Source organism: Uloborus diversus, chromosome 4 (genome assembly GCF_026930045.1).
Source record: "Uloborus diversus isolate 005 chromosome 4, Udiv.v.3.1, whole genome shotgun sequence".
NCBI classification, from domain to species: domain Eukaryota; kingdom Metazoa; phylum Arthropoda; class Arachnida; order Araneae; family Uloboridae; genus Uloborus; species Uloborus diversus.
In genome coordinates this window covers 66,720,473-66,745,168 of record NC_072734.1, presented here as the reverse complement: position 1 = coordinate 66,745,168, position 24,696 = coordinate 66,720,473, and the positions used below count along the sequence as shown (strand labels likewise).

General features: G+C 36.6%; 1 protein-coding gene across 1 annotated transcript in view; it reads right to left on the bottom strand.

Annotated features, from left to right (window-relative positions):
• Positions 1-6,406, bottom strand: part of LOC129220347 (TWiK family of potassium channels protein 7-like) — an 87,187-nt gene extending 80,781 nt beyond the window's left edge. The window contains exon 1 of the mRNA XM_054854752.1: positions 4,289-6,406. Coding sequence (XP_054710727.1) covers positions 4,289-4,790 — 502 coding nt within the window. The 5' untranslated portion in view covers positions 4,791-6,406. The remainder of the gene's footprint in view (positions 1-4,288) is intronic.
• Positions 6,407-24,696: the final 18,290 nt, after the last annotated feature.

Here is a 24,696-nt window from a genome sequence, read left to right as displayed (position 1 = left end):
ATCTATTTTTTGTCTGATAAAGCTACTGCTTTGAAAGCAGAGTATTGCTTCGGAAAAATACTTTTAAACTTGCATTTTTACTGCTCATAAACGGTCACGGAATTTCGCAGAACATGTATCTATAGGCAAACCGTTTCCTTTTATTGCGCATGATTTATTCAATTATGAATGTATTCATGAGCTTCTGATCTTGCTTTCTTATTGAACAACAGTCAAGTCAAAAATGAACACGCAAATCAGCGTGAGAATAATATTGTGTGGACACTATATGTATGTCTCGATTTTTCTTTTACCTCGAAGTCTAATCTGAAAAAATGTAAAAAGGTTTTCACTATCTCGAACTAGTTCATCGCTGCGTTTATATTAAAGTTTTAGATATAATCTTTTTTTTTAGTTCCATTTGAGCTTTCAAAATTTTTTAATTTTCAAGAAACGCAGTTTAAATTTTCAAATTGGTTGTTTTTTAAGAAAGATATTTTAACTCTGTAAAAAAAAGATAAGTTTTAAGTATTTAAAAATGCGTAATAAAAAAATAAACTCAAAAACTTTCAATTTTATGGGAGGAAAAAAGCTTCATGTTCAAAATCTTGAAAAATCAAATTGAGAATATGAAGTGAAGCTTGACCACGGGGAGATGGTGGATGACCTTGAAACAGAAACATCTTTTGTAATTGGTAGAATCAGCGAGAAAGCGTCGAGTAGTAAGCGGCGGGTTCTCGCTGATCATTACTATTACAAAATAATAACAAACAACCTATTGCAAATGATGTTTTCGTTTCAAGGTCATCCTCCATCTCTCCGTCAAGCTCTAACTACTATTGCAATGCACTATTGCTGTCTTCGGCTGTGGATCTAGACTTTTTTTGGCCATGACCAGTCCTTAAAATGTCGATTCTCCCCTTCCCCTATAGCAACTCATAATTAGTGCCATTCTAAACATTGATTTATTTATGTGGCATTCCTCTAATTCACCATTAACGACTTAAATTTTTTTGCCCGAACATCGTTCGGTTGTCACAATAAAAGTCTTTTTCTGCCCGAATACAGGTAAGGAACCCCCCCCCCCCCCTTTTTTTTGAGCAATCACGATTGCTTATTGCTCTCACTTGATCGTCCTTGGCGTTATGGTTCCTTTTTCAGCTTGGACCAGGGGCCTCTGCAGCACCACCACCCACCGGCCTATGCAGGCGCGTCGGAATCCGCTTTTCCTGGTCGGAGGCGTCCATGTCCTGTACACACACATGCTCACACACATACACACTCACATATACACGCACGCCTTCGTGCATACACTCAGGTCTACGCACACACACACAAACCTACACATGCATGCACGCGCGTCTACGCACGCACACACACACGCAACTATACACACATAACCGCCCAGGAGGAGGGGCACACTTGGTGGGGGGAGGGGGGCGGGAGCCGTTTCTAGAAACAATAACTCCAATGAGTAAAGGCCCTGATGCAACTCGTGATTGCGAAATATATAATTTGAATTGAAAATGTCAGAATTCAAATTAATTATTATTATTTTTTTTTAACACCATTCTATTGCAGGGACATCCTGATAGGATGCCTCTGCAGCTTCTCCAAAAATTCCTTATTCGGCAAAATTGATACCAGTGTTACAATGCTGCATTATTATTTTATTTTTTTTCAAACAATGATACTCCATGTCGCTTTTCATCAGATGTAAAGTAATCATGCCAGCATGCTCGAAAATTATCATTCCGTTAAGTTCGTAATTTCACTTAGTTAATTAAGAATTCCTCGTCACAAAAATTAAAGTTCGGGAGTAAGAAACCTCTGTTCCGTCGATTTACCCGTTGTTGTCCAGTTTTTTTTAGTTTACAGTGTTTTCAGTCGATGTCTATAGTTTTCCAGAAATTATTGATCGGAAAATTACTGAAAACTAACTTCAAGGTTAATTAAATTACGCTGAGTTAAAACTCAGCGTAGTCAGTTATTAACATTAATAAATCAATGCAATATTTGATGCATTTTGACCGCAGCTTTGAGTTTATGTAATTTATTCAAACACAAAATTATTTATTAAAAATGTACTTATTTTCGGACACAATATAATCAACAACCGAAACAGTTAAGTGGTTAGTTTGACTTTTAAAATATTTCGGAAAACATGCAAGAAAAAAAAGGAATGAACAAATGTTCGTAATTTAAAAAAGGAAATCATCGAATATCAAGATCATCCAACAACTCATTCTTGGATAGCTCCCTGAAGATGGGGGGGGGGGGGGAATAATAATTTGAATCTTGACATCTTGTATTCAAATTATGTTTTTCGCAATCACGAGTGTATGTGTGTGTGTGTGTAAGCGTGTGTGTTTGTGTCTGTGTGCAGGCATGAGTGTGTGCGTATGTATATGTGCGTGTGTGTATGTATATGTCCTTGTGCGCCTGTGTGTATGTCTGTGTGTGTGTATATCTGTGTGCGTGTGTGTATGTTTGTGTGTGTGTATGTGTGTGTAGGCGTGTGTGTTTGTGTCTGTGTGCAGGCATGAGTGTGTATGTGTGTGTGTGCGTGCGTGTGTGTGTGCGTGTGTGTGTATGTATGTAAGTGTGTGTGTGTGTAGGATGTGGACGCAACCTGGAAACGATTTTCGCTAGAGGAGCAGCATCGAGAGGCCGCGGTCCGTCGACGGTGGTGCTGCAGAGGAAGGCGGGGGGGGGGAATAAGATCATAAGAATTCAAAACAGTCAAATGAGAACAATAAGCAATGGGATTGCTCAAAAAAAGAAAGAAAGAAAAACAGGAAATCCTCACATTAAGGTTAGAAAATACCGGTTCACGGCAAAATGTCAAATCATGTGTGATAGAAGCGTAAAAGCAAAATTTCCTCTATTACATTTTATTGCAGCTCTACTTCCATTCGTTACTCTTTGTACATAAAACAAAAGCCTCCATAAACTACATACTGCAACATCATGATCAGTAGGTATGAAATGTGGCTGCGTAGGTCAAGATAACCTCCCAACCAAGCTTGCCGCATGTAAATCGATACCTACTTTGCTATGTAAAGACCAAAATCAGGAGAGAAAAAATCTTTCAATTTAAGAACAAAAAAAAAAAAAAAAAGAAAGAAAGAAAAAAAAAAGAAAAGTTAGAAAGAAACATCAGCAGTACCACATTGGAAAGATGCAACAATCCATTACCTTACCCTGTAATTTATTATGTATCAGTACTTAAGAAAGCACAGTTGAGTGATATTCAAAAATCAAAAAATCGACTCACACCGTTGCCAATCTAATCTTATCAGCTGTTTAGGTTAATGGTCAATTTTCATACTCGGCTAGAGGACAATATATTTTATCAGGTTTTCGTGCAATTGGTACATTTCACAGAGTTATCTAACGAGGAATCCACACACACACTAGCGCACAAATCCATAACTGGAATTATAACATTTTTGACTTACACAACTACAGTGCTGGCCAAATTATTAGACTAAGACTGTTTTAAAAGCAAATTCTTTATTGATTACATAACTATAGACACATTAACGAACAGTGAAATAATTATCTAATATTTAGTATGCATTCCCTTGTTCTTGATGAGCATTTTAATTCTTTTTGGCATACTTTTCACAAGGTTTACACCACTTCTTAACTTTTTAAAAAAGGAGATAAAAAATAGTTTAGACTACCTATTATATATACTCACAATACACATACTCACTAATTACCTAAAGCTAACTTTAAATATAACGGAACACACTAATAAAAAGGAGTAGTGAACTGTTTAAGCTGATTGATTTTATGTTCCTGGTAGGTAGACAAACAAAGAACATAAACAAAGCAGACAGTGCTGCCACCTGCAAACATTAAATTATGCTAAAATAACGTAATAATCAGTGTACAGTATGTACTGTACTTTAACAGTAAAATAAATAGTATTTTAGTGCAAATAGTGTACAAAAAAAAAAAAAAAACTCTTTGGCCTAATAATTTGGCCAGCCCTGTATCATTCTAACCATCGCGAAGAGATAAAATTTAGGATGTGAAGACTTTCATTCGTGAAGCCAAGACCCCAAGTCACGTGGTAGACTTCAAAGCAAAGCTTTGGAAGAAGTCAGGTTTCATTCCCTAGTTTCATGCAAAGCGTGTCAACCATTCGTCGTCGTTGAGTCACGTGATTTGAGGTTTTTGTCTGTTTTTTTCTAAGCAAATGATTGGACTAGCTCACTCCATTTACTAATTTCTGCTCTAAGATTCTAACCCGTTCATCTGAAATTGTTGCATGCAAAAATCTTCAAAGAAAACTTACCAATTGTCGTAATCACTGTGATGCAGTACAGTAAAGCACCCGAAAATGACCACTGCAGCTCGTCGTCGTTGCTCTCCTTACCATCGTAACCTTCGTTTTTCACCGCATTCACCACTTCTTGCTCGAAGAGTTTCAGCCTCGAGCCAACCAAAATCGTCCAGTTCTCCTCATACAGAACATTCAGGTTGACTGTAATATTCCACAGATCTTTTAAACATTTTTCTCGGTCTTTCTGGATGGTGGATCTCTGATTGATCTCATTGGGTGCTTCCAGAGATTCAAAAGTTAGAGCCCCGACGATGGCGTATCCGACAACCAAGCCACAAAGTCCGACATGTGAAAATAAGTGCGTGATGAACACGCGGAAGTAATGTCTGCACTTGGCTAATTTAGAAGCGTTCTTACAATTTGCCATTCTGTTATCGGGTTTCTGAAGCATTTGATCAGAGCTTTTTTCTGGCTCGAATATTTTTGCGCTTAGCTTATAAATTTTTGAACACATCAAATAGTCTTGGTGTTTTTTGTTTCAATGCATTGTAAAAGAATGAAATCTTAACGATGCACACAAAATGATGCCTATGCTAAAAATTTGATACGTATTTTACCAAGAATAAATAATTAAATTTTAAAGCGTCCATTAGTAATGTGATTGAAATTTTCTTCATTGCCTCTTTGAATGGGTAAAGGTATTTATAAAATTAAAGACGAAATGCATCGACAAAATCTGGAATTAAAAATTACTTCAACCGAAATAAACTCAGTTAAAAATTGATAGCAAATTCCATCTAAATGAGCAATATATTACTTATTTGCTCTAACGAAGTGATAAATATAGTCTCTGTTAGGGTGTACTCAATAATGAAAAACTTGAAACATTAATAATTATTACTGCCATATGCTTCTGACAAAGTGATAAATATAATCAAATACTCATTAAAGAAATATTTGAAAGGTAAACAATTATTACTACGATCTGCTTCTGGCAAAATTATAAATATAGTCTCGATTAGGAAAGTATTTTTAATGAAACACTTGAAACATAAATAATTATTACTGCAATCTGCTTCTGATAAAATGATAACGAAAGTCTGAGTTAAGAAATACTCATTAATAAAAAACTTGAAACATAAATAATTTTTACTGCCATTTTCTTCTGACAAAATGATAAATGTAATCGAATACGCATTAATGAAACACTTGAAACATAAATAATTACTACTGCGATCTGCTTCTGATAAGATGATAAATAGTCTCGATTAGGAAACTCTCATCAATGAAACACTTGAAACATAAATAATTATTACTGCGATCTGCTTCTGATAAGATGATAAATAGTCTCGATTAGGAAACTCTCATCAATGAAACACTTGAAACATAAATAATTATTACTGTGATCTACTTCTAACAAAGTTATAAATATAGCCTCGATTTGGTATAATTGCAATAATGTGATACAGAATCATAACATGTACGGTTATATACAAATAGTAAATCAGCATTGGAAGATAAATTGCATGAAATTTAACTATGATGATCAGAGTCATTTAATATTTTTCCTTATATTTCGACTTTGTACACATAAAAAATTAAATTATTTCAGTACACGCAGTTTCAGAAGAACTGAATGGTTTTTTCTTTATTCAGCTCATAAATAATTATTCCAAAAAATATTTTCGTGTGCTTTCTAAGAAGCAAATGATGTGTGTTCCGAGTGAAAGTGCATAGAGCTTACCAGTAATAAGAAATACGATGAATTCTTAAGATCAACTCTAAACGCAATAGTTGATAATTATTCTCATTTATTACTTTTAGTACGCAAGTCTTTTCAATTAAACAACAAACTTAGATGCGTAATTTCTTCGAATTATTGGTGTACGAACAAAAATTATTTGAAGTCAACTAGAAAAAAATTCACCACACGAAAATGTTCTAAATAAAACGCACGTAAACACAAGCAACAAAACATCTTTTAAGATGAGCACCATTCTTCTACAGACCACTGCAGAGTATTTCAGAGGATGTCGCGCATGTTTTACCACGTGTTCTGCTTTAAAGATGTGCAACGAATTAACTGTTCTCCGGAGACAATTAAAAACAAAGAGGAGAAAAACTTAAAACTTGGCGCTTGCTACCGAGTTAAAACGATTTACTCCATTCCGTAGCTACTCTAGCAGGAAGAGACAGTGAGGGGAAAAGATTCGTTCTTCGTTCTTTTTATATTTTATATTTGTTTTGTTTAGTTTGTTGGCACATTATGATGTCGGCAGCAGAACTATTACGCCCTCTGTCTAGAAGAGTTGGAAGTTTTCTCGGGGAAATTATTTCATAATGTAACGATGATTTGAAGAAAACAATTATATGGGGTGCTCTGAGCTTAAATTTTTGGAAGAGCGAAATTTCTCAATTTGCCGAATGAACCTCCAAAATTTGCCAAATGATGATAATTGTGCTGAATGGAACTCCGAATTTCGCTGAATGATATTTTTGCCGAATCGTCAGACGAAATTTTAGCACTTATGGAGTTGATATATAAAATCGCTTAGGATCAAAGAGCCCCGAACTAAAACTTTTGAATAGGGATGGGGGGGATTTTTAATTTGCCGAATGAAGTTTTGAATTTAACCTAATGATAAAATATGGTCATGGACAGTGCATAGTGAAACCATATTATACATGTATAGCATCAAATGAGAGAGAACATTCAGTATGCTTAAAAAAAATACAGTAAATTCTCGATTATCGGCGGTCGAATTATCCGCGGTTCAGGATTATCCGCGGGTACACTTTTTCTTTCTTTTAAACTTATGATTGTGCTGTTCTTCGCTTTTAGATTTTACATATATTTTGTATATTCAATGTTAATAGACGCAATGTAGCAAAGTTTTCAGTTGTAATTTAAATGAATGTGTGAGTCATTAATATTTTTTATCTATTGCATACACTAAGTATCTTTTTTTACCTATTATTCGGATTATCCACGGTTTTCGCTTATCTGCAGTTACAGTGCCACCCTATTCCGCGCGTAATCGGGAGTTTACTGTAGTTTAAAAAATTAAAAAGAAAAAAAGGAACTTCAATGGTGCAATATTGTCTCCAAACTTGCCGCATTGTCGGCAAAATTTGCCGAACAAGGTAAATTTTTTAGGGGTGGGGACATTACAGTGACCTTCCGTGACTTCCATAAGGGAGCCCTCGCTCAACATTTTTGAAAGAACATTACACATTTAGGAAAAACAAACAATTTGGAAGTTCAACAAATTTGCACGTATTTTCAAGGAAGGACAAAAAATTAAAATACAAAAAAAAAAAAGTCTGATTTTGAGATCTCGAGTTCAAATTATGTTTTACGCAATCATGAATTGCGATAGGACCCTACTCGTAGGGTTTCTTGTTTCTACTAATGGCTTTTATCGCAACCATAATTTAAATTCAAGATGTCAAAACTCAAATGAAAGCCAGGGGCTGTATTCTGGACGTTATGCGCTGGATGCTAGATGTTGTGTGCTGGATACTGTTTTCGCTTAAAAAGGTGTAAAGTCGAGAATTCGATTCCGAGGCAAATGGACGCCTGCATTATAATAAGCATAGAAAAAAGGTCGTTTATAAAAAATTCGATTCCGAGGCACACGGACGGTAAATAAAATAAAATAAAAGCGCGGAAGCAGACATGATTCAATGTTCAAATGAAAACAATTCGTGATTGCCTCCCCCCCCCCAAAAAAAACTTATATTAATATTTATAAAGTTACTATCAAAATACGCTGACAAGAGATGCGACACTGATGAAAAAATTAGATCACAAGTCATCCAGGTTTTGAAACATCGAAGTTCTGAATTTCAAAAAACTCTTTACAGAAAAAAAAACGCTCTAACGAATGGAGAAGGCTTCGAAACTTGTGAATTTGGAAATCTTCAACCATTGGTGTCAAATTTTTGGCACCAATGCCCGCTGGAGGATGATATTCCCTTTCGGGGGCTCTCCGAACTTAAATTTTTGGGAGGGAGAAATCCTCAATTTGCCGAATGAAACTCTAAATTTTGCGGAATGATTCAATACGGATATGTAAACACATATACAGTGAGTGGAAAGGGACATTCGGGAATTGAAAATAATATTCCAATGGTGTCTCCAAATTTGACGAGTCGTCACATAAAATTTTCCGAATAAAGGAACTTTTTGGGAGGTCGCAGCACTGTAAAAAACATTCAGAAACATTCCTGAAAAATAATGGGCAGCTGATGTGTCCAATTTCTGCCAGTAACATACCTTGCAAAAACCAGGAACGTTCTCTGCTAAATGTCACTTTCTGAAATTATCTGAAAATTACTTTCTGAAGAATTTGGAAATCGTCCCGGTAAAAGCCAGTCATGTCTCTGGAACCTTGAAGAAAAGTTAGGTAGGTTTAATGTGATTGATTAGAACTTTCCTGATTTACCAAGAAAGTTCTAGAAGCATCCATGCAGCCATTGCCAAATTTAAGACAGAATCGCAAGTACAGTAAGCTCTTAACTATCCGCGGACGGATTATCCGCAAGTCAATGAACAATCAGCATCTTGTATTTTCGCAATAAAAGCAAATACCAATGACTGTTTTCTGTCGACTGCCTGTAAATTTAAACTCAGTTGTTTTTGTTCTATTTATTTTTGTGCTTTCTTCCTCGTACACACACTTGTTCTTTATTAACGTTTAGCCCTGTCGTGGAAAAATACAAAACATTTTTAATGTACTGTATATATTTTCACTGTTTGAAGAAAGCTCTGTCGGTCACAGCGTTAGTTAAACGTATACATTTAACCGAAAACCTCAGTCCGATGCTTTAAAACAGGTTGTTTTGACAGAAAAAAAAAAAAAAAACAATTTTTAGACCGTGGGTCTATTTTTCGTCATTAGCCTGCACGATAAGCTTTAAAATGAGATGTAAATCAAAGAAATCGATGAAGAATCGAGGATGATCTCGCGTAGAAACAAAAAACAGGCTACTACGATGGAAAACGTGCCTGATTCATACATTTTAACACAAAATAAAAGACCTATACAAATTGTCGCACAAAATCTTTTGAATTTTCACCTGAATAGTACAAAAACTAAGAAAGAGGCATTCAAAAATAAATGCCAGCTAGTTAGAGCAGTTGGTTACATTTATCAAACAAAGCAATAAGAAAAAGAAAAAAAAAAAACTGGTGAAAAACTAATTGATAAGCAGAATAAAAAAAACATCATATTTTTTTTTCATTTCAACTGGATTGTAAAGAAGTATTGCACAAACTATGTTAGAATCAGGAAATATAGTCTAAGATTATATAAATTGTTATGGCGAGCAGTAAGCATCGCTGACCAGGTCGGAGTCGAACTGATTAAGGGTTAAAGGAGTCGGAGTCAGGAGTGGGGAACTTTAAAATCCCAAAAGTCAGAGTCGGAGCGGTTATCTTCTCTCACAGTCCGCAACTCTGCCAATGCTGTGGAATCAGAATCGGAGTCGGAATAGTTTCGGAGTAAAAGAACCTGAACAAGGATTGGTAATTTACCCATTGACTCCTTACTATATGGTGCCTTTCAATCTCTTTCTCGAAGTTTTTCACCTACCTCCTTGATATTTAGTGAACTTTTTGTATTATACTTTAATTGAGGGGATTCATATTCAGATGACAGAAAAAAATCTCATTATGATTTCTGCTCATCGGCAGACGAAAAATGTCCGTTAAGTTAAATTTGTTGTGTCATTTCAAAATTTGAAGCTTGATCCGTACCAGGGTCGGACTGGGTCCCTCAAGAAGGCGCCAACCTTGACTCTCAAAGAGCACAGAAAAAAAAGGCGTAAAAAGTAAATAAATAAAAACATAAAAATAAAATAAAGTAAAACCCCGATAGTAAAAAAAAGAGTAAATTATTAAAAAAAAGATAATAAAAAATTATTAAATAAAAACAAAAAACCCGACTGCGTAAAAACCAAAAAAACTAAAAAGAAAAATCTATAAATCCAGTAGTTTAGAATGTTATTAAGTACTACTGAATAACTACATCGTTGAAATAGTTTTATAACCGTACACAGATAAGGCAAATCATAAATTCAAAAGCAGAATAGAAGGATCAACAGTCGGGGCCCATTCCTTTTTGATTCAAATAACCCCGTAAAATTTGAATGGTCCCCCCGACTGTTGATATCCTTCTATTCTGCTTTTGAATTTATGATTTGCCTTATCTGTGTACGATTATAAAACTATTTCAACGATGTAGTTATTCAGTAGTACTTAATAACATTCTAAACTACTGGATTTATACATTTTTCTTTTTAGTTTTTTTGTTTCGCAATCAGGTTTTTTGTTTTTATTTAATATTTTTTTTATTTGACACTTTTTAGTAAATTGTCATTGATTTAGTTATTATGATTATTATACGGTACATTTAGCAATCTTGTCATTTCATTGAGAGAGTTTGTATCGTGAAGTCTATTAAGTAACTAGCGGTGGTCTCAACTACTGATAATTAGTCCCTCTAGGGACCTAACTCCGCTTAAAGCTACATGTGGTTGGCCTTCGGCAAAAATGCGCGAACTTAAGTCAACCACAACACAGCTATATAAACAGCCTGTATAACTCATGATGACCCGAAACCGGAAACGTCGTCAGTCAAGTCTTTCTCGCAAAACTAAAAAAGCCTCTCAAGAAAGTACACGTCACGAAACTCAGTCCCTTGAATCAAGGCAAAAACAAATGCAACATGTTAGAAATGAAAATCGAATAGTTGACTCTCTTTCTTTTGGTGCTTATGGACCTTATTCACGGTTTGGCAACGGTCCCATCAGCTGTTCGTCTGCGGGTATTTTGACCAATCACGCAGTGTCAGTAGTGCTAAAAAAACTCGTTTTATTTAAGGATTACTCGACTTCATGCGCATAATGAACATGTTTAGAGCTTAAAAAGACTTACGAATGCATGGAAAATGCCGAGAAACGGAGAAAATAAAAAGAGAGTTCGAGTTTTCACCATGTTTGTGATAAGGAACCAAAGAGGCTTAAACCCATGAAAATACGATAGTAAAGAAAGTATTTCGTATCAAATGAATCGTTCATCATTCTTTTACAGCGTTTCTTAGTTAAAAACGTAAAAAATCTCCCATTTTTAAATAGAAAGAAGAGTTTATAAGCCACACAAAAGCAAGTGTTATTATACGCTGTTGTGCCGGATTTTCGTCTGCTACAGTTCCCACAATGCATTGCAGTGAGGGTTTTTACCCGCAGTGACGTCAGGTGAATACTGTCCATTGCACGGGTTTATTTTGATGGGGACTATAATCTGAGTGTCTTGCCTTATTAACGCATAATACATTTTCTTATTACAGTACAGAATACATATAAAGAACACATGAAAGAATTTACATCAGAAAGATGGGAAAATGCATCCGGAGCGAGGGTGTCTTGACCCACTACCTCAAGTGGGAGAAGCAATCGCTTAGACCACTCGGCCAATGAGACCCCAATAGTACGATTTCGATTCCGAGTCACAACTAGTGATGGGCATAATCGAGTTCTCATAATCGAATCACTCGATTATTCAAGATCATTCGAAAACTCGATTACCACCAGTTCTCGATTATCGTATCTCGAGTTCTCGATTATCACTTCTCGAGTTCTCGAGCGATGAACTTCTCGAGTACTCGATTATCACTTTTCGAGTTCTCGAGCGATGAACTTCTCGAGTTCTCGATTATCACTTTCTGAGAACTCGAGCGATCAACTTCTCGAGTTCTCGATTGTCACTTTCCGAGTTCTCGAGCGATTAACTGCTCGAGTTCTCGCTTTGAACTTCTCGAGATGTTGAGTTCTCGAGATGTTGAGTTCTCGAGATGTGGAGTTCTCGAGATGTTGAGTTCTCGAGATGTTGAGTTCTCGAGATGTTGAGTTCTCGAGATGTTGAGTTCTCGAGATGTTGAGTTCTCGAGATGTTGAGTTCTCGAGATGTCAATCACTCGAGCAGTGTTATTCTTCGATCGATTTGATAATCGAATGAACCTCTCAATATAGTTGACTTCTGACAAGGGTGCCCACCTATGGAGGGGGGGGGGTCATGGCGCAGGCTGTGCTATTGACATTTTTAGGGGGGTGTTTTAAGGGGTATTTTTCTCATTTGTTGGGGGGGAGGTCTCTGCGATATTGAGGGTGGGGGGGGGGGGGCTTGACCTCAGGGCGGGTGAGCACCCTTTCTTCTGAAGTGTTTTAGTTGCAGGGGCGGATCCGTCATTTAGGCGGTCAAAGGGTTGGCTTTGAAAAGTTAATGATTTTACTTATGAATGAGCATGGTTTTTTTCTGTCTTCCGAAAAAATTTGCATTGAAACCTTTTAACCCTTCCCCCAGAAAGACGGGCTGCGCTGAGGAACCCACAGGGGAGGTGGGTCATTGCGCAGACTGAGCCATTGAAATTCCTAATGGACGTTAGACTTTTTTAGGGAGTGTCCTTCTTGAGGGGGAGAGAGGATCCCTAATTTTAAAAAGTGTGCCAGCACACTTGAGGAATAGATCCCCTTGCGATCTAAATGGTATTACAATCAAATAATTGCCTTTCGAATATTTCATTCGAATAGTGTTATAATCGAATGTATACTGTTGAATGCTTGATTATCAAATGATTCTTTGGGGATGCTTGGTAGTCTAATGATATGTTTTAAGCGAAAGGTGTTAATGAAAAAACACATGGACGGGTCTGTGGGAGACATGTGTTGTGTCTCCCGGTGGTGGAAGTAAAGGTTGGAGGCGCTTATATAAGGTTCTAACTTGAGAGGCATTAAAATTATAGTTCAGGTAAAAAAAGGGAATACTTAAGTTGAAAACCTGAGGGGACGTCTTCCCCCTTACTTTCACCTTCGACTATACGATTGGGTAATGATACAAGTGTAATAGGCAATAACAAACGTTTTGGAGCCCATATATACAGATCACTGCAGACACGTGTTTCGGGGTTTCAAGGAACCCTTTTTTCAACGCAAAATAGTGAGATTGTGGATGTAAGGACATTACTGGATGTCTTTACGGACCATTCATTAATTACGTAAGGGTCCCGTGGGGGTGGGGGTGGAAAAATGTCTGCATACTTTGGGGGGGAGAGGGGTTCAAACGCATTCTTAAGCAGTATTTTCCAAGCCGATGTTTCATTTGCGTCTGGAAAATAAAAACGTATTAGGATGACTTTTTTATTTGTTTTACGAAAAATTAATTATGTAAAACATAATAAAAGAATTGCACTATGTATGGCATGTTTTATTTTAAACTACTATCGCATCATATGCAAAAAAATCTCGAAAACACATTCAGTCTTGATTCCAACTTTTTAGTAAATATTTCTTCACGCAAAAAGGTTTAATTTAATAATAGTGAATTAAATTTTGATTCCAGTGATATTAGATTAGATATTTCATTATTTCTAAAAACGAAATGGAATCTTACGTAAGAATAGGGGGAGGGGTTTGAAAAACCTTACGTACCCTTACATGGGGGAAGGGGTCAAAAATGGCCAAAATCATCCATATGTAACAAAGGAATGGCCCCTTATATGTAAAAGCTTACTATTTTGTTGAAAAAAGGGTACCTTAAAACTCCAAAACACGTTTCTACAGTACTCTGTATATTTGGGATACAAAACGTTTGTTATTTCATGTTACTTCTCGGCACAAAGGTACTTAGTTATTTCTTAATAAAACAAGTGGTTAACTTCTCGTGTAATTCATTCCTATGGGTGCAAATAAGAGGGGAGGGGGGTGGGGGGGGGGGGAGTTTTGACGTAAACTGCGGGATTGTAATTTTTAGGGGATTTTGTCTCTTTTGGGGGTATTGCTCTTGGGGGAAGAGCTTCATAGGTGGTGCTATTTGCTCTTGAAATGGATAGATTTGGAATAATTTTTAAAATCGAATGATTGCTTTTCTCTTGCTTTATTCGAATGGGGTAATGGTTGAACGTTTGGCTTCAAATTTTCGATAATTGAGAGATTCCTTAATAATCGAACGATATTTTTAGAACGAAAATTGTTAATTATCATATGAGCAGATTTATGGAGGGGCATGTGTTGCGTGAGTGGCGGATACAATGGAGGGTCATGGGGGTCATGACCTCCCCCCCCCCCTGAACTTTCGAGAATAGTATCCGTACACATTGTGTTCAAATAATTTATGCATAAAATGCAAACGATGACAGTATCTTATCTTTTCAATACATCAATTTTTTTTCAAAGAAAATATTTGAACAACTACTTTGTTTTATTGCTTATGAACTTAATTTGCAACGTTTATCCCCAATTATGTGCCTTATTCCTGACCAATTTGGGGCTTTTTATTGACCCCCAAAAATGTTTCAGAATTTTTTCGTACTTAAAACGGGAATTTCGTTCATGGGGGAGGGCTTTCTTCAGCATGACCCCCACCCCCCTTCAAATGGTTTTCTGTATCCGCCCCTGGTGTGATCCGGTGGTGAAATCTTGAAGCAAAGGATAGAGAAACGCTTTCCATACTGTTTTGAACTTGACAGTTATTCAGATTAAATACGTACGTATGTACAATTTTTATTAAAAAGTGAGGGATAATGATAATATGGGCAAGTCGTTGGGCGACACTAGCAGGTTTAAACTTGAGAGTTGTTAAACTTAAAAATAGATTAAACCGGTATCAAGGGCTTCCATATGGGGGGGGGCAAGTGGGGGCTCAAGCCCCCTCCCCCTTCTTTGAAATTAGGACATCCTTGCTTTTAGTACTTTTTTTTTTTTTTTTTTTTTTTGCAAAAATGTAAAATCATTTCTTCTCCAGCAATTAATCAATAAGTTATTAAAAATGTCAAATTTTAATAACTCTAATCTGTACTGAATTCGGTTTCTATGGGGAAAATATCCTATTAAACCATGGGGAAAATATCTGAGCCCCCCCCCCCTTAAAATTTTGCATATGGGCGCCCTTGACCGGTATGGTACAAACCGTGTAATTGAAAATTTAATGTAGTCTTAGCCCTTTTTCGGATTATCGTTTCTTGGGGGAGGGGGGATTGTCATAAAAAGCTCGCACAGGGGACGGACGGACACCCCTGTCATTCTATAAGGTTTTAGAATCAAATAATTGCTTCTCAAATGTGTCACCCCTGTCATTCTATAAAATTATTGAATCAAATATTTGCTTCTGCTTTTTTTCTAATGGGGTTACTCAGAGAGCACACTTCGTTGAGTAAACGTTTTAAAGCGATTGTTAACGCTGTGACAGTCATGTTAAAACGTTTATGAAATGTTTAAACGCAAGGTTTTTATAATTCAGTGGTGCCCCCCCCCCCTCCATGACGATGACACTCATCCCTCAAATGCGACGTTGAACCCCCTAAAATAAATTAAAGCCCGCTTAAGTTACCCTCTCCTCTTCAAAACTTCAATGGCGCGGTCTGCGCCATTTACCCCCTTCCCCCGCGCTCTCTCTTGTATAATATATTGTTTGTTGTGGAATGCTCGGTTATCGAGCATCTCGGATGATTTGAAAACCGAATACGTAATTTGTTTTTCAGAGAAACTTGACAATCAATCTTAAACTATTTGAGGACCAGCGCACGGAAAATAAAACGTAGCTACGGAACCTTAAGTTCCGAAATGGACCGTTGCGAGCCTAAGCATTTTCAGCAGTTTTGCCTCAACTTTACAAAAAAAAAAAAAAAAAAAAAAAAAAAAAAAAAAAAAAAAAACATAAAATCAGCACATTAATTGACTGAAAATTTTTAAGTTGAGTAAATAATATACTAATCAACATTTACGAAACTATAAGGAATATGACATAAACAGAAGCGAGTAAAATAAGCAAAATACTTAAATTTAACTACCCACGCGAAAATAAATGCTACGCACACAAGAAGTCACAAATATCTTGCGTATGGAATTTCAAAAAAAAAAAAACAATCTGTATAAAATGTAATTTTTATTTAAAAATTGGGCCGAAGAGTGGAAGCTAAAATTAATCCCACACGACAAACTTCAATATTTCTTTTTAATGCACTCAGAAACATTTGAACTTCACTCCCAACACTTTTACTGTTATTGCATATTCCTAAAGTTGACGAATGAAAAAGAAGATAAAAAGGAGCGGATCAAGAAAGAAAAAAAATAATCATGAACTTCAATGCACTTCAAGCCACACTTGTACACTTTTCAATGCGCCGGGAATCCCAATCCTCTGGAAAACGCAATCAGAAATATTTTACCCTCCCTCCTCATTAGTCCAGTCAATAGATACATTTTACCTTGCAAAAAATGGGGTCAAAGATTTTATTTTTTTAATTTGCACATATTGGTGCCGACATGGAAAAACCAAGTTATCCAACACGAAAGACCCCGGGAGAACTTTTGGGCAGGGCTGTGGAGTCGGAGTCGGAGTCGGAGTCGAAGAGTCGGAGTCGGACTGGTTTTGGAATAAAGGAGTCGGAGTCGGAGTCGTTGGAAAACATGCCGACTCCGACTCCGACTCCGGGCTTCTTTTTTTCTTTCCTTTTCACTGACTCTCCTTGCATTTTTTAAAAATTGATTACCAATTGGTTCGATTACATGTATAAAAAGATACTAATGAGAAAATAACTGCCATTATGGCAATCAGCTAGCTTGAATGGTTACCGAACTTTCTGTAGCCGTCCCCTAGTTTGCTTGCTTTTTAACTTAACTAATAGCAACTGTCAGCAAGCGGTTTTGTTGAATAACATTTTCAAGTAATCACTTTCAAATAAAAATAGAAATATAGTGTTCTGTTCTATCTCAGTTTAAAATAGTAAAAGAAACGTAACAAATTAGTAAGTCGACGCCTGTAGCTAAGGTTGAAACGTTTAAGTGTGATCGGCAAATTCAAAGAAGTTCTGGCTCGAAAGCACGAATCCAAAAGATTCGATGAAATAATATAATGTTTTTTTCTTTATTAAGACTATTTCTGTAAGCTTGGTTCTCACTAAAAATTATGTAACAAAATAAGTGTAAAAAATTTCTTGATTACAACACTCAAGAATTGCAGTTAATCTTAAAATCTTCATATTTAGGTTAATTCTAAAGCAGACAATAAAATTTAAATTAAAAATTTAGCGAAGAAGAAATATAGGTATAGTAAAAGCTATTCGTACAAATTTGTATACCGCCGCGTTTTGTGTAAAATTAGCTCCTGACGCATATGTGCCCTATTTTCGTTGAAATTTTATTGATGAAATATAATTTAAAATATTTTGGTGAAAATTTTCAGAATTTAAGTATTTATATTTTTTATAAACTCTGAAATTAACTTTGGGTGTCATCTACTAGATGGATGTCACCAGGGGCAAACCACTCCCTCTCAAGAACTTGGATTTAGAAAAAAGTTTTTTCTCTCTCAAGTTACAGCTTTCAAAAATTGAAAGCACACGATTTGATCAATATATATTTGTTAAACATTAAAGGGGGGCAAATTACAGATAATCATTTTCAAAATTTTTAAAAGGGATTTTTAAGTCATCTCACTTTTTAACTCGTAACTATTGGAAAGTTTGATTTTTAAATTGAATTTCTAACGTAGTATGACGTCTTGGGTTTACAATAAAAAACAAAATGCTAAATTTTCATAAAAAGGAATTAATATTTCAATCTCTGTTAAGAGGTTTTCCCCCTTCCCTTGAATGGAGAGAGGGAGTTTAAAAAATTATACAATTAAATTGTATAATTTTTTAAACTCCCTCTAAATTAATACAATTAAAAAAATTAAAAAAAAACCCTAAAAATTAATACAATTAAAAAAATTAAAAAAAATCCGGAGTCGGAGTCGGAGTTGGAGTCGGAGTCGGGCGTTTCAAAATCCAGGAGTCGGAGTCGGGGTCGGAGTCGGCCATTTTCCTTCCGACTCCGCAGCCCTGCTTTTGGGGGCCGAAAAAACCACAAAAATTTATGACTTTTTTTGTTTTTTCCAAAATATCTCCGAAATGGTTCAACTTAGAAAAAAGTTTTAAAAGTAAAGTTTAAAGAACATAAAATTTCCTACAACTTTTGTATTTACAACTTTTTTGTAGCACAAATAATAAGCTTGCTATAGCTCTTTGAAAATAGGCAGTTTTCCTCCACTTCGAAAAAAAAAAAGTTTTCACACTGAAAGCAAGGCGTCATAATTATTAGAACTTGAATAGAAACTTTAGTTTCAGAGAGTTTATCGACAGTTAGAGTAGTTTGAGTTTCTTGCTCCCCCCCCTCCCCCCCCGCTGGACACAGTAGCAATTCTGGCTGACAGATTAGTTCCCACTAGACTCCAAAAACAAACGATGCATTATGAAACTGAAATACATATATACGCATTCATTTAAAGCACATACGACGATGCAATAATAATAATAATTAAAAAAAACCCTTCCCCACTGCTCACGAACTAACTTTTCTGATCTGATAGAGGTAGTCTTCATCAGACTCCAATAATAGATGATATATTGTTGTTTGTAACTGAATTACACAATATATACATTCATTTGAGGGATATAATTCGTACATTCTAGTCTAATTATTGCAAACAAAGATGCGATTTTTAAATATTAATGTGAAGGAATGAATATTAGGCAGCTAATAAGTAAACAATCAACACAGTCATGTATCCTATGCTCTGATACAATAATAATAATAAACCCTCCCCCACCGCTCACGAACTAATATTTCTAGTCTGACAGAGGTAGTCTTCAGTCAGACTCCAATAACATATGATTTATATTGCAGTTTGTAATTGAATTACATAATCTTCTCATTCATTTAAAGCACATAATTCGTACCATCTATTCTATTACAAGCGAAAATGCAATATTCGAATATAAAAAAAATGAATAAATATTAAGGTGATAATAAGCAAACAATAGACATAAAAATGAATAAATAAAGGTACAATGGTAATACGTAATGAACACTTTGAAAAAATTCTGCAGAAACTGACTTTTTGAGGCATGAAAAACCCAAAAGAATTACCTTACAAAATGAAAATTCAACTGTAGAAGTTTAATACATATATCTAAATTACAGAGATTCATTCGACCTTAAAGCAAATATAGAAATGACAACAAAATAGACTGTTTATCTTCTTCGAAGCCGTTTTGAAGGTCCAGGTTCTCCCGGTTCAGAATCTGTAGGGGGTAGAAAGAAACTGTGTTCCTTTAATTGTTCATCTCCTTGTTGCGGTAATTCCAAAAGCTCCTGGAACAAATAATCTTCTTCAGCAGTCTCATCCAAAGATGAAATTTCTGCAACATTTTCAGAATTTGTGCCACTGCAGTGTTTGCACGTGCTGGAGCATTTTAAACCTGCCTTGTGACAAGAACAGGCTCCAGTACAATTTTTCTTGCAGGTACAAGGTACAATCTTGAAAAGATTCTGAGTAACTGAATCTCTTTTCGTGTCAACATGCAATAGACCTTGCGTCCTGCGTTCCCAACCCCATTTCTCTGGATCAATTATGTTGCCCAACCAACTTTGAATTTGGTGGTAGAACCAATATGAATGATAACGTCCAGCATCCCCCCTCTCCGCACGTTGGAGGTAGCCCTGCAAGATTTATCTTAGCCCTGTATACTAGTTTTATAAAAAGATTAAATTGCAAAGTATCCAAAGATAGGTTCAAATACTTTACGTCACCTGTGTATAATATTTGCAAAATGTTTTCTCCAGCTGCAACTAAGGAAGGCATCATGATGACAGATTGGGTCCATAAATACTTCAATAGCTTCCTTAATTTCAGGAGTTTTTTTTTTTTTTTTTGACTATTTTGTACAACTTAATTTTGCCTTGGCCAAAGATTGCCGAAGTCGTATCACATCCACTAAGAATATTGCTGGGGTCATACTTAAAAGATTTAGTAGGGGAAAAAACAAATCACAAGCATTCCCTCTTCCAGGTTTTAAAAAGAACAAGTTGCTGAAAGGCTGTCCTAAAGCTGTCATCAGTCCTCTCGCCCACTATAACAACCTTTTCAATTTCCTTCGCCTTTGAACGAGCAATAAGTAAGTCGGCATCATCTTGAGTCTGCCTGACTTCAATGCCACACTCTTCGAAATATGTCTCAAGAAGTAGAATAAGACAATTCTTTTTGTTATAATTTGCCAGAAATCTTTCTTGAGGAATTTAGTTAACATGTTAGGTTCAACCATTACTTCAAAGGAAGTGATTGATTGCTCATTGATATAGCATTTGTGACAGGCAGTGTGAATTGTCACTTCTTTTAAGAACTTCAAAAAACGCTGATGTTCTTTATTTTGCCGTTTTGCGCTGCATCTTTGAAGATTTTATGTTCCCTTCTCCTTCACAATCTTTATTTCGCATTCATGCAAACTGATTTCGCAAATAATAATGATAATAATAATAAAAAAAAACACCTTGGTCAGGCGTAATCATTTCTAGGAAAAAAAAATTGTAATTCAGAACACACAAATTGATAAAACATACTCTCGCTCAAACTCTGAAGTGACCAACATGAGTAGCTATTGAGTCGATTCATCTCATTTGGAGAAAAAAAAAGAGGGAGGGGATGGAATGGGGGTGTTTTGTTTAAGTTAAAGGGAACGGAGGGATTTACCCTCAGCTGTGAAAGACAAATGATTTTCAAGGTCAGACTGCCGGCGTTTCTCCTTTTTTCCTCCGTTATCCGATGCGCTTTCACGCACTTCGCTGAAGGGGTTCAGAAAAAGTGTGACTTTCAAGAAGCTGTAAATCGCTTGCTTTTCATGCTACAAAAGTGTTGTAATGACAAAAGTTGAAGGAAATTTAATCCTCTTTAACATATGCATTGGAAGTTTTTTTGTAATTTTAACCATTTTTGAGATATTTTGAAAATATTACAAAGAGTCACAAATTTTTGGGGGGTTTCGGCCCCCAAAAGTTCTCCCGAGGTCTTTCGTGTTGGATAACTTGGTTTTTTCATATTGGCACTAGTATACACAAATTTAAAAAATAAAATCTTTGACCCCATTTTTTGTAAGGCAAGCCCGTTTTTTTCTACCTATTGACTGGACTACATGTATTAATTAGATAAATATACTCAACTACTCTCAACAAGAACATCAAAAAAAAAAAAAAAAAGCAAAGCCATAAACTAGGAAAGAAAGTACTTTTGCGCAGAGGACTATTCCCCTACTTGTTTACATTATTAACTTCGTGTTTGAGAGTCCGAAACCAATTCGAAATAATCACGTGATAACTGAAAATCATTAGTTTAAATGCGTAACCGTTCGAATAAATCACTCAGTCGCCCAAATGCCGAGCTCCTAGTTTCTGACAAGCTAACAGGGAATCTAGTCGAACCTGCATCCCCCAAGGATTGCGACCCCAAAATGAAGACTAAAATCTATCGAATCGACCCCCAAAACAAGCTTGCATTTCGAACTTTACCGGAGGGTAAGGGGACAAAAGGTGTATCTGCTAATTTTATCGGAAAACAACAAAAAACTAGACCCACTTAAGTGTAAAAACTAGAATTTTCCATGGAATTTGGGGGAAGTGGTATTGATTCCCCTTCTAAAAGGGGGTGTCAATACTCCCCCCCCCCAACTTAACCTAAAACTTCTAAAAGCCAGGAGGGTTCACCCCTTATTATACCCCTAAATGGTAGGCTAAATGTCACATTTCTATCTCGAGCGCACCCCTGCCAAAACAACTCGGGAATTCAACTGAAGTCAAAGGAGTCCACCTCCCCCCTTTCGCAGGGCGATGGCGCACCCTCTCAAATGTTACGGAGCATCCGTCTAGAAAGAGCTCTCCCCCCCTCCCGAAATGAGATTTAAAAAAAAAACTCTAAAAAACCGCTTCCAAAAATTTCGGTTTCGCAGGTTGCGCCATGGACCCCCTCCCCCTTTCGAAAATGAGATTAAAAAAACCCTCTCAAAAAACCGGCTCTAAAAATTTTAGTTGCACAGGCTGCGCCATGCCCCACCCCTTTTAGTGGGCACCCCCGTAGCAGTCAACTCAATTTTGGAAAAGCTCAGAAAATGAACTACTCGAGTACTCGATTCAAACGTCTCGAGATCTCGATTTGAAACATCTCGAGATCTCGATTTCAAACATCTCGAGATCTCGATTTCAAACATCTCGAGATCTTGATTTCAAACATCTCGAGATCTCGATTCAAAAGATCTCGAGAAGTCAATCGCTCGAGTACTCGATTCAAAAGATTTCGAGAAGTCAATCGCTCGAGTACTCGATTTCAAAGATCTCGAGAAGTCAATCGCTCTAGTACTCGATTCAGAAGATCTCGAGAAGTCAATCGCTCGAGTACTCGATTCGGAAGATCTCGAGAAGTCAATCGCTCGAGTTCTCGATTTCAAAAGATCTCGATTATCAATCACTCGATTATCAGAAGTACTCGATTCCCGAGATCTCGATTATCAAAAGATCCCGATTATGCCCATCACTAGTCACAACTGACTACAACTGTATTTTTATGTCGAGGACTGCATAATAAGTGCCTTGCCTCCATTATTTTTTTATACCAATAGATAGCAGCACCATCACCGGATCGAACAGTTAATGAGAATTTAGAACTAGTCCAGGAGCTACTAGCTACCTGGTGCTAGCACCCCCAGAGGTATCGTTTCACTTGGAGGACATGGAGACCACGAGCATATTTAACGTCGCCCAGTCCCCTTTAATGACTACGGTGGATCTTCGACTATCGAGGTTCGAACTCAGGACCCTCCGACCCCAAATCAGACACTCTACCTATCGGGCTACCACGGCCCTCCCCAATTAGTAGATTTAGTAAACAAAAAAAATCAGGCAGCGAAAACTACCTGTGTCGCACGCTACCTGCGTGCGACACAGTGTGCAACACCCAACGTGCGCCGATCCCAAACTGACAAAATATGGCAACTGGTTGTTGATATGGTGAATTTTAATTACTGTCATGTATTTAGTGACACTCCCAAGGTTAAGACAAATCGATTGAAGTAAGAATTACCGAAATTGGCCAAGGCGTTTAGCCGGCAGAACGCCACATAAGAACAAACATACATACATACATAGACTTATAAACACATTAACCTCCTTTGCGTCGCGCTCGGGTAAAAATTCAGGCAGCGAAAACTACCTGCATTTGTAGAACGCAGGTAACGCGCGACACAGTGTGCGACACCCAACGCGCGCCGATCCCAAACCGACAAAATGGCAACTGGTTTTTAAAATGGTACTTTTGATTACTGACATGTGTTTAGTGACACTCCCAAGGTTGAGACAAATCAATTGACGTAAGAATTACCAAAATTGACCAAGGCGTTTAGCCTGTAGAACGCCACATAGAAACGGACATACATACATAGACTGATAAACACATTACCCTCCTTTGCGTCGCGCACGCGCATTCGGCTAACAAGTAAATAAAGGCGCAAAAAAAAGTAAATAAATAAATAAAGAAAAGAAAGAAAAAATCACACAAATTCAAAAGCGAAAAAAAAAAAAAAAACAGAATTTTAAAAAAAAAGGGCTCGAGAGCGGGAGAATTAAAAAAAAAAAAAAAACAAGCCGCACACAATTGAGGGTACAAAAGAAAACCTAATGAACTCAGGTTTAAAGGTGCAAAAGAGAAAAAGACCGCACAGGTGCGCATGGTACCAAATAAAAAAAAATTGTAGTTTTGAAGGAGCTTAAAAAAAAAAAAAAGCATACAGGTTTAAGGGTGAAAAAAAAAAAAAAAAAAAAAAAAAAAAAAAAAAAAAAGGCGCACGGGTTCGAGGGTGTAGTAAAACAAAATAAAAGTGACAATGTTCGAGGATGCAGAAAAAAAAGTACACAGGTTAACGGGCACAAAAAAAAAAAAAAAAAAAAAAAAAAAAAAAAAAAAAAGAGGGTGTTTGGGATCAAGGGCGCAAAAAACCGTAGGGTGCATAGATTTGAGGGTGCTAAAAAATGAAAGTGCACTGGTTCGAGAGTGCAAAACAATCGAGCGAGCTTGAGTTTGAGAGCCCCCCCCCCCTCCCCCAAGAAAAAAAGAAAAGAAAAACGAAGGGGCACAGGTTTCAGGGCTAAAAAGAAAAATGAAGGCTCTCAGGTTCATGGGCTGCGCACAAGTTTAAAGGAAAAAAAAAAAAAAAAACTTGAAAGTGCAAAAAAAAAAAAAAAGGCACCCGAACGCGCGGAGGACGTTCGAGGCTGCATCGGCCTGCATCGGAGGGCGCATCGGCCTGCGGGCGAATGGTCCAGCGGGCCAGTCGGCCCCTGATCCTGACAAATCACAAATCAGGTTTCTCCTCGTGAAGGCAAAACTACACAAGTAGAAGAATAAAATAAGAAGAAAAAGTTTTTAAATGAAAACACACCAAGGTCACTGGATTTTTTTGAGTACCAGTTATAGTTTAAGATCTAATCCCAGATACTAGCTCGTGGGAATCTCCTTTTTAACAGAAATAATTGTTAATAACAATAACTACAAAGGAAAAACA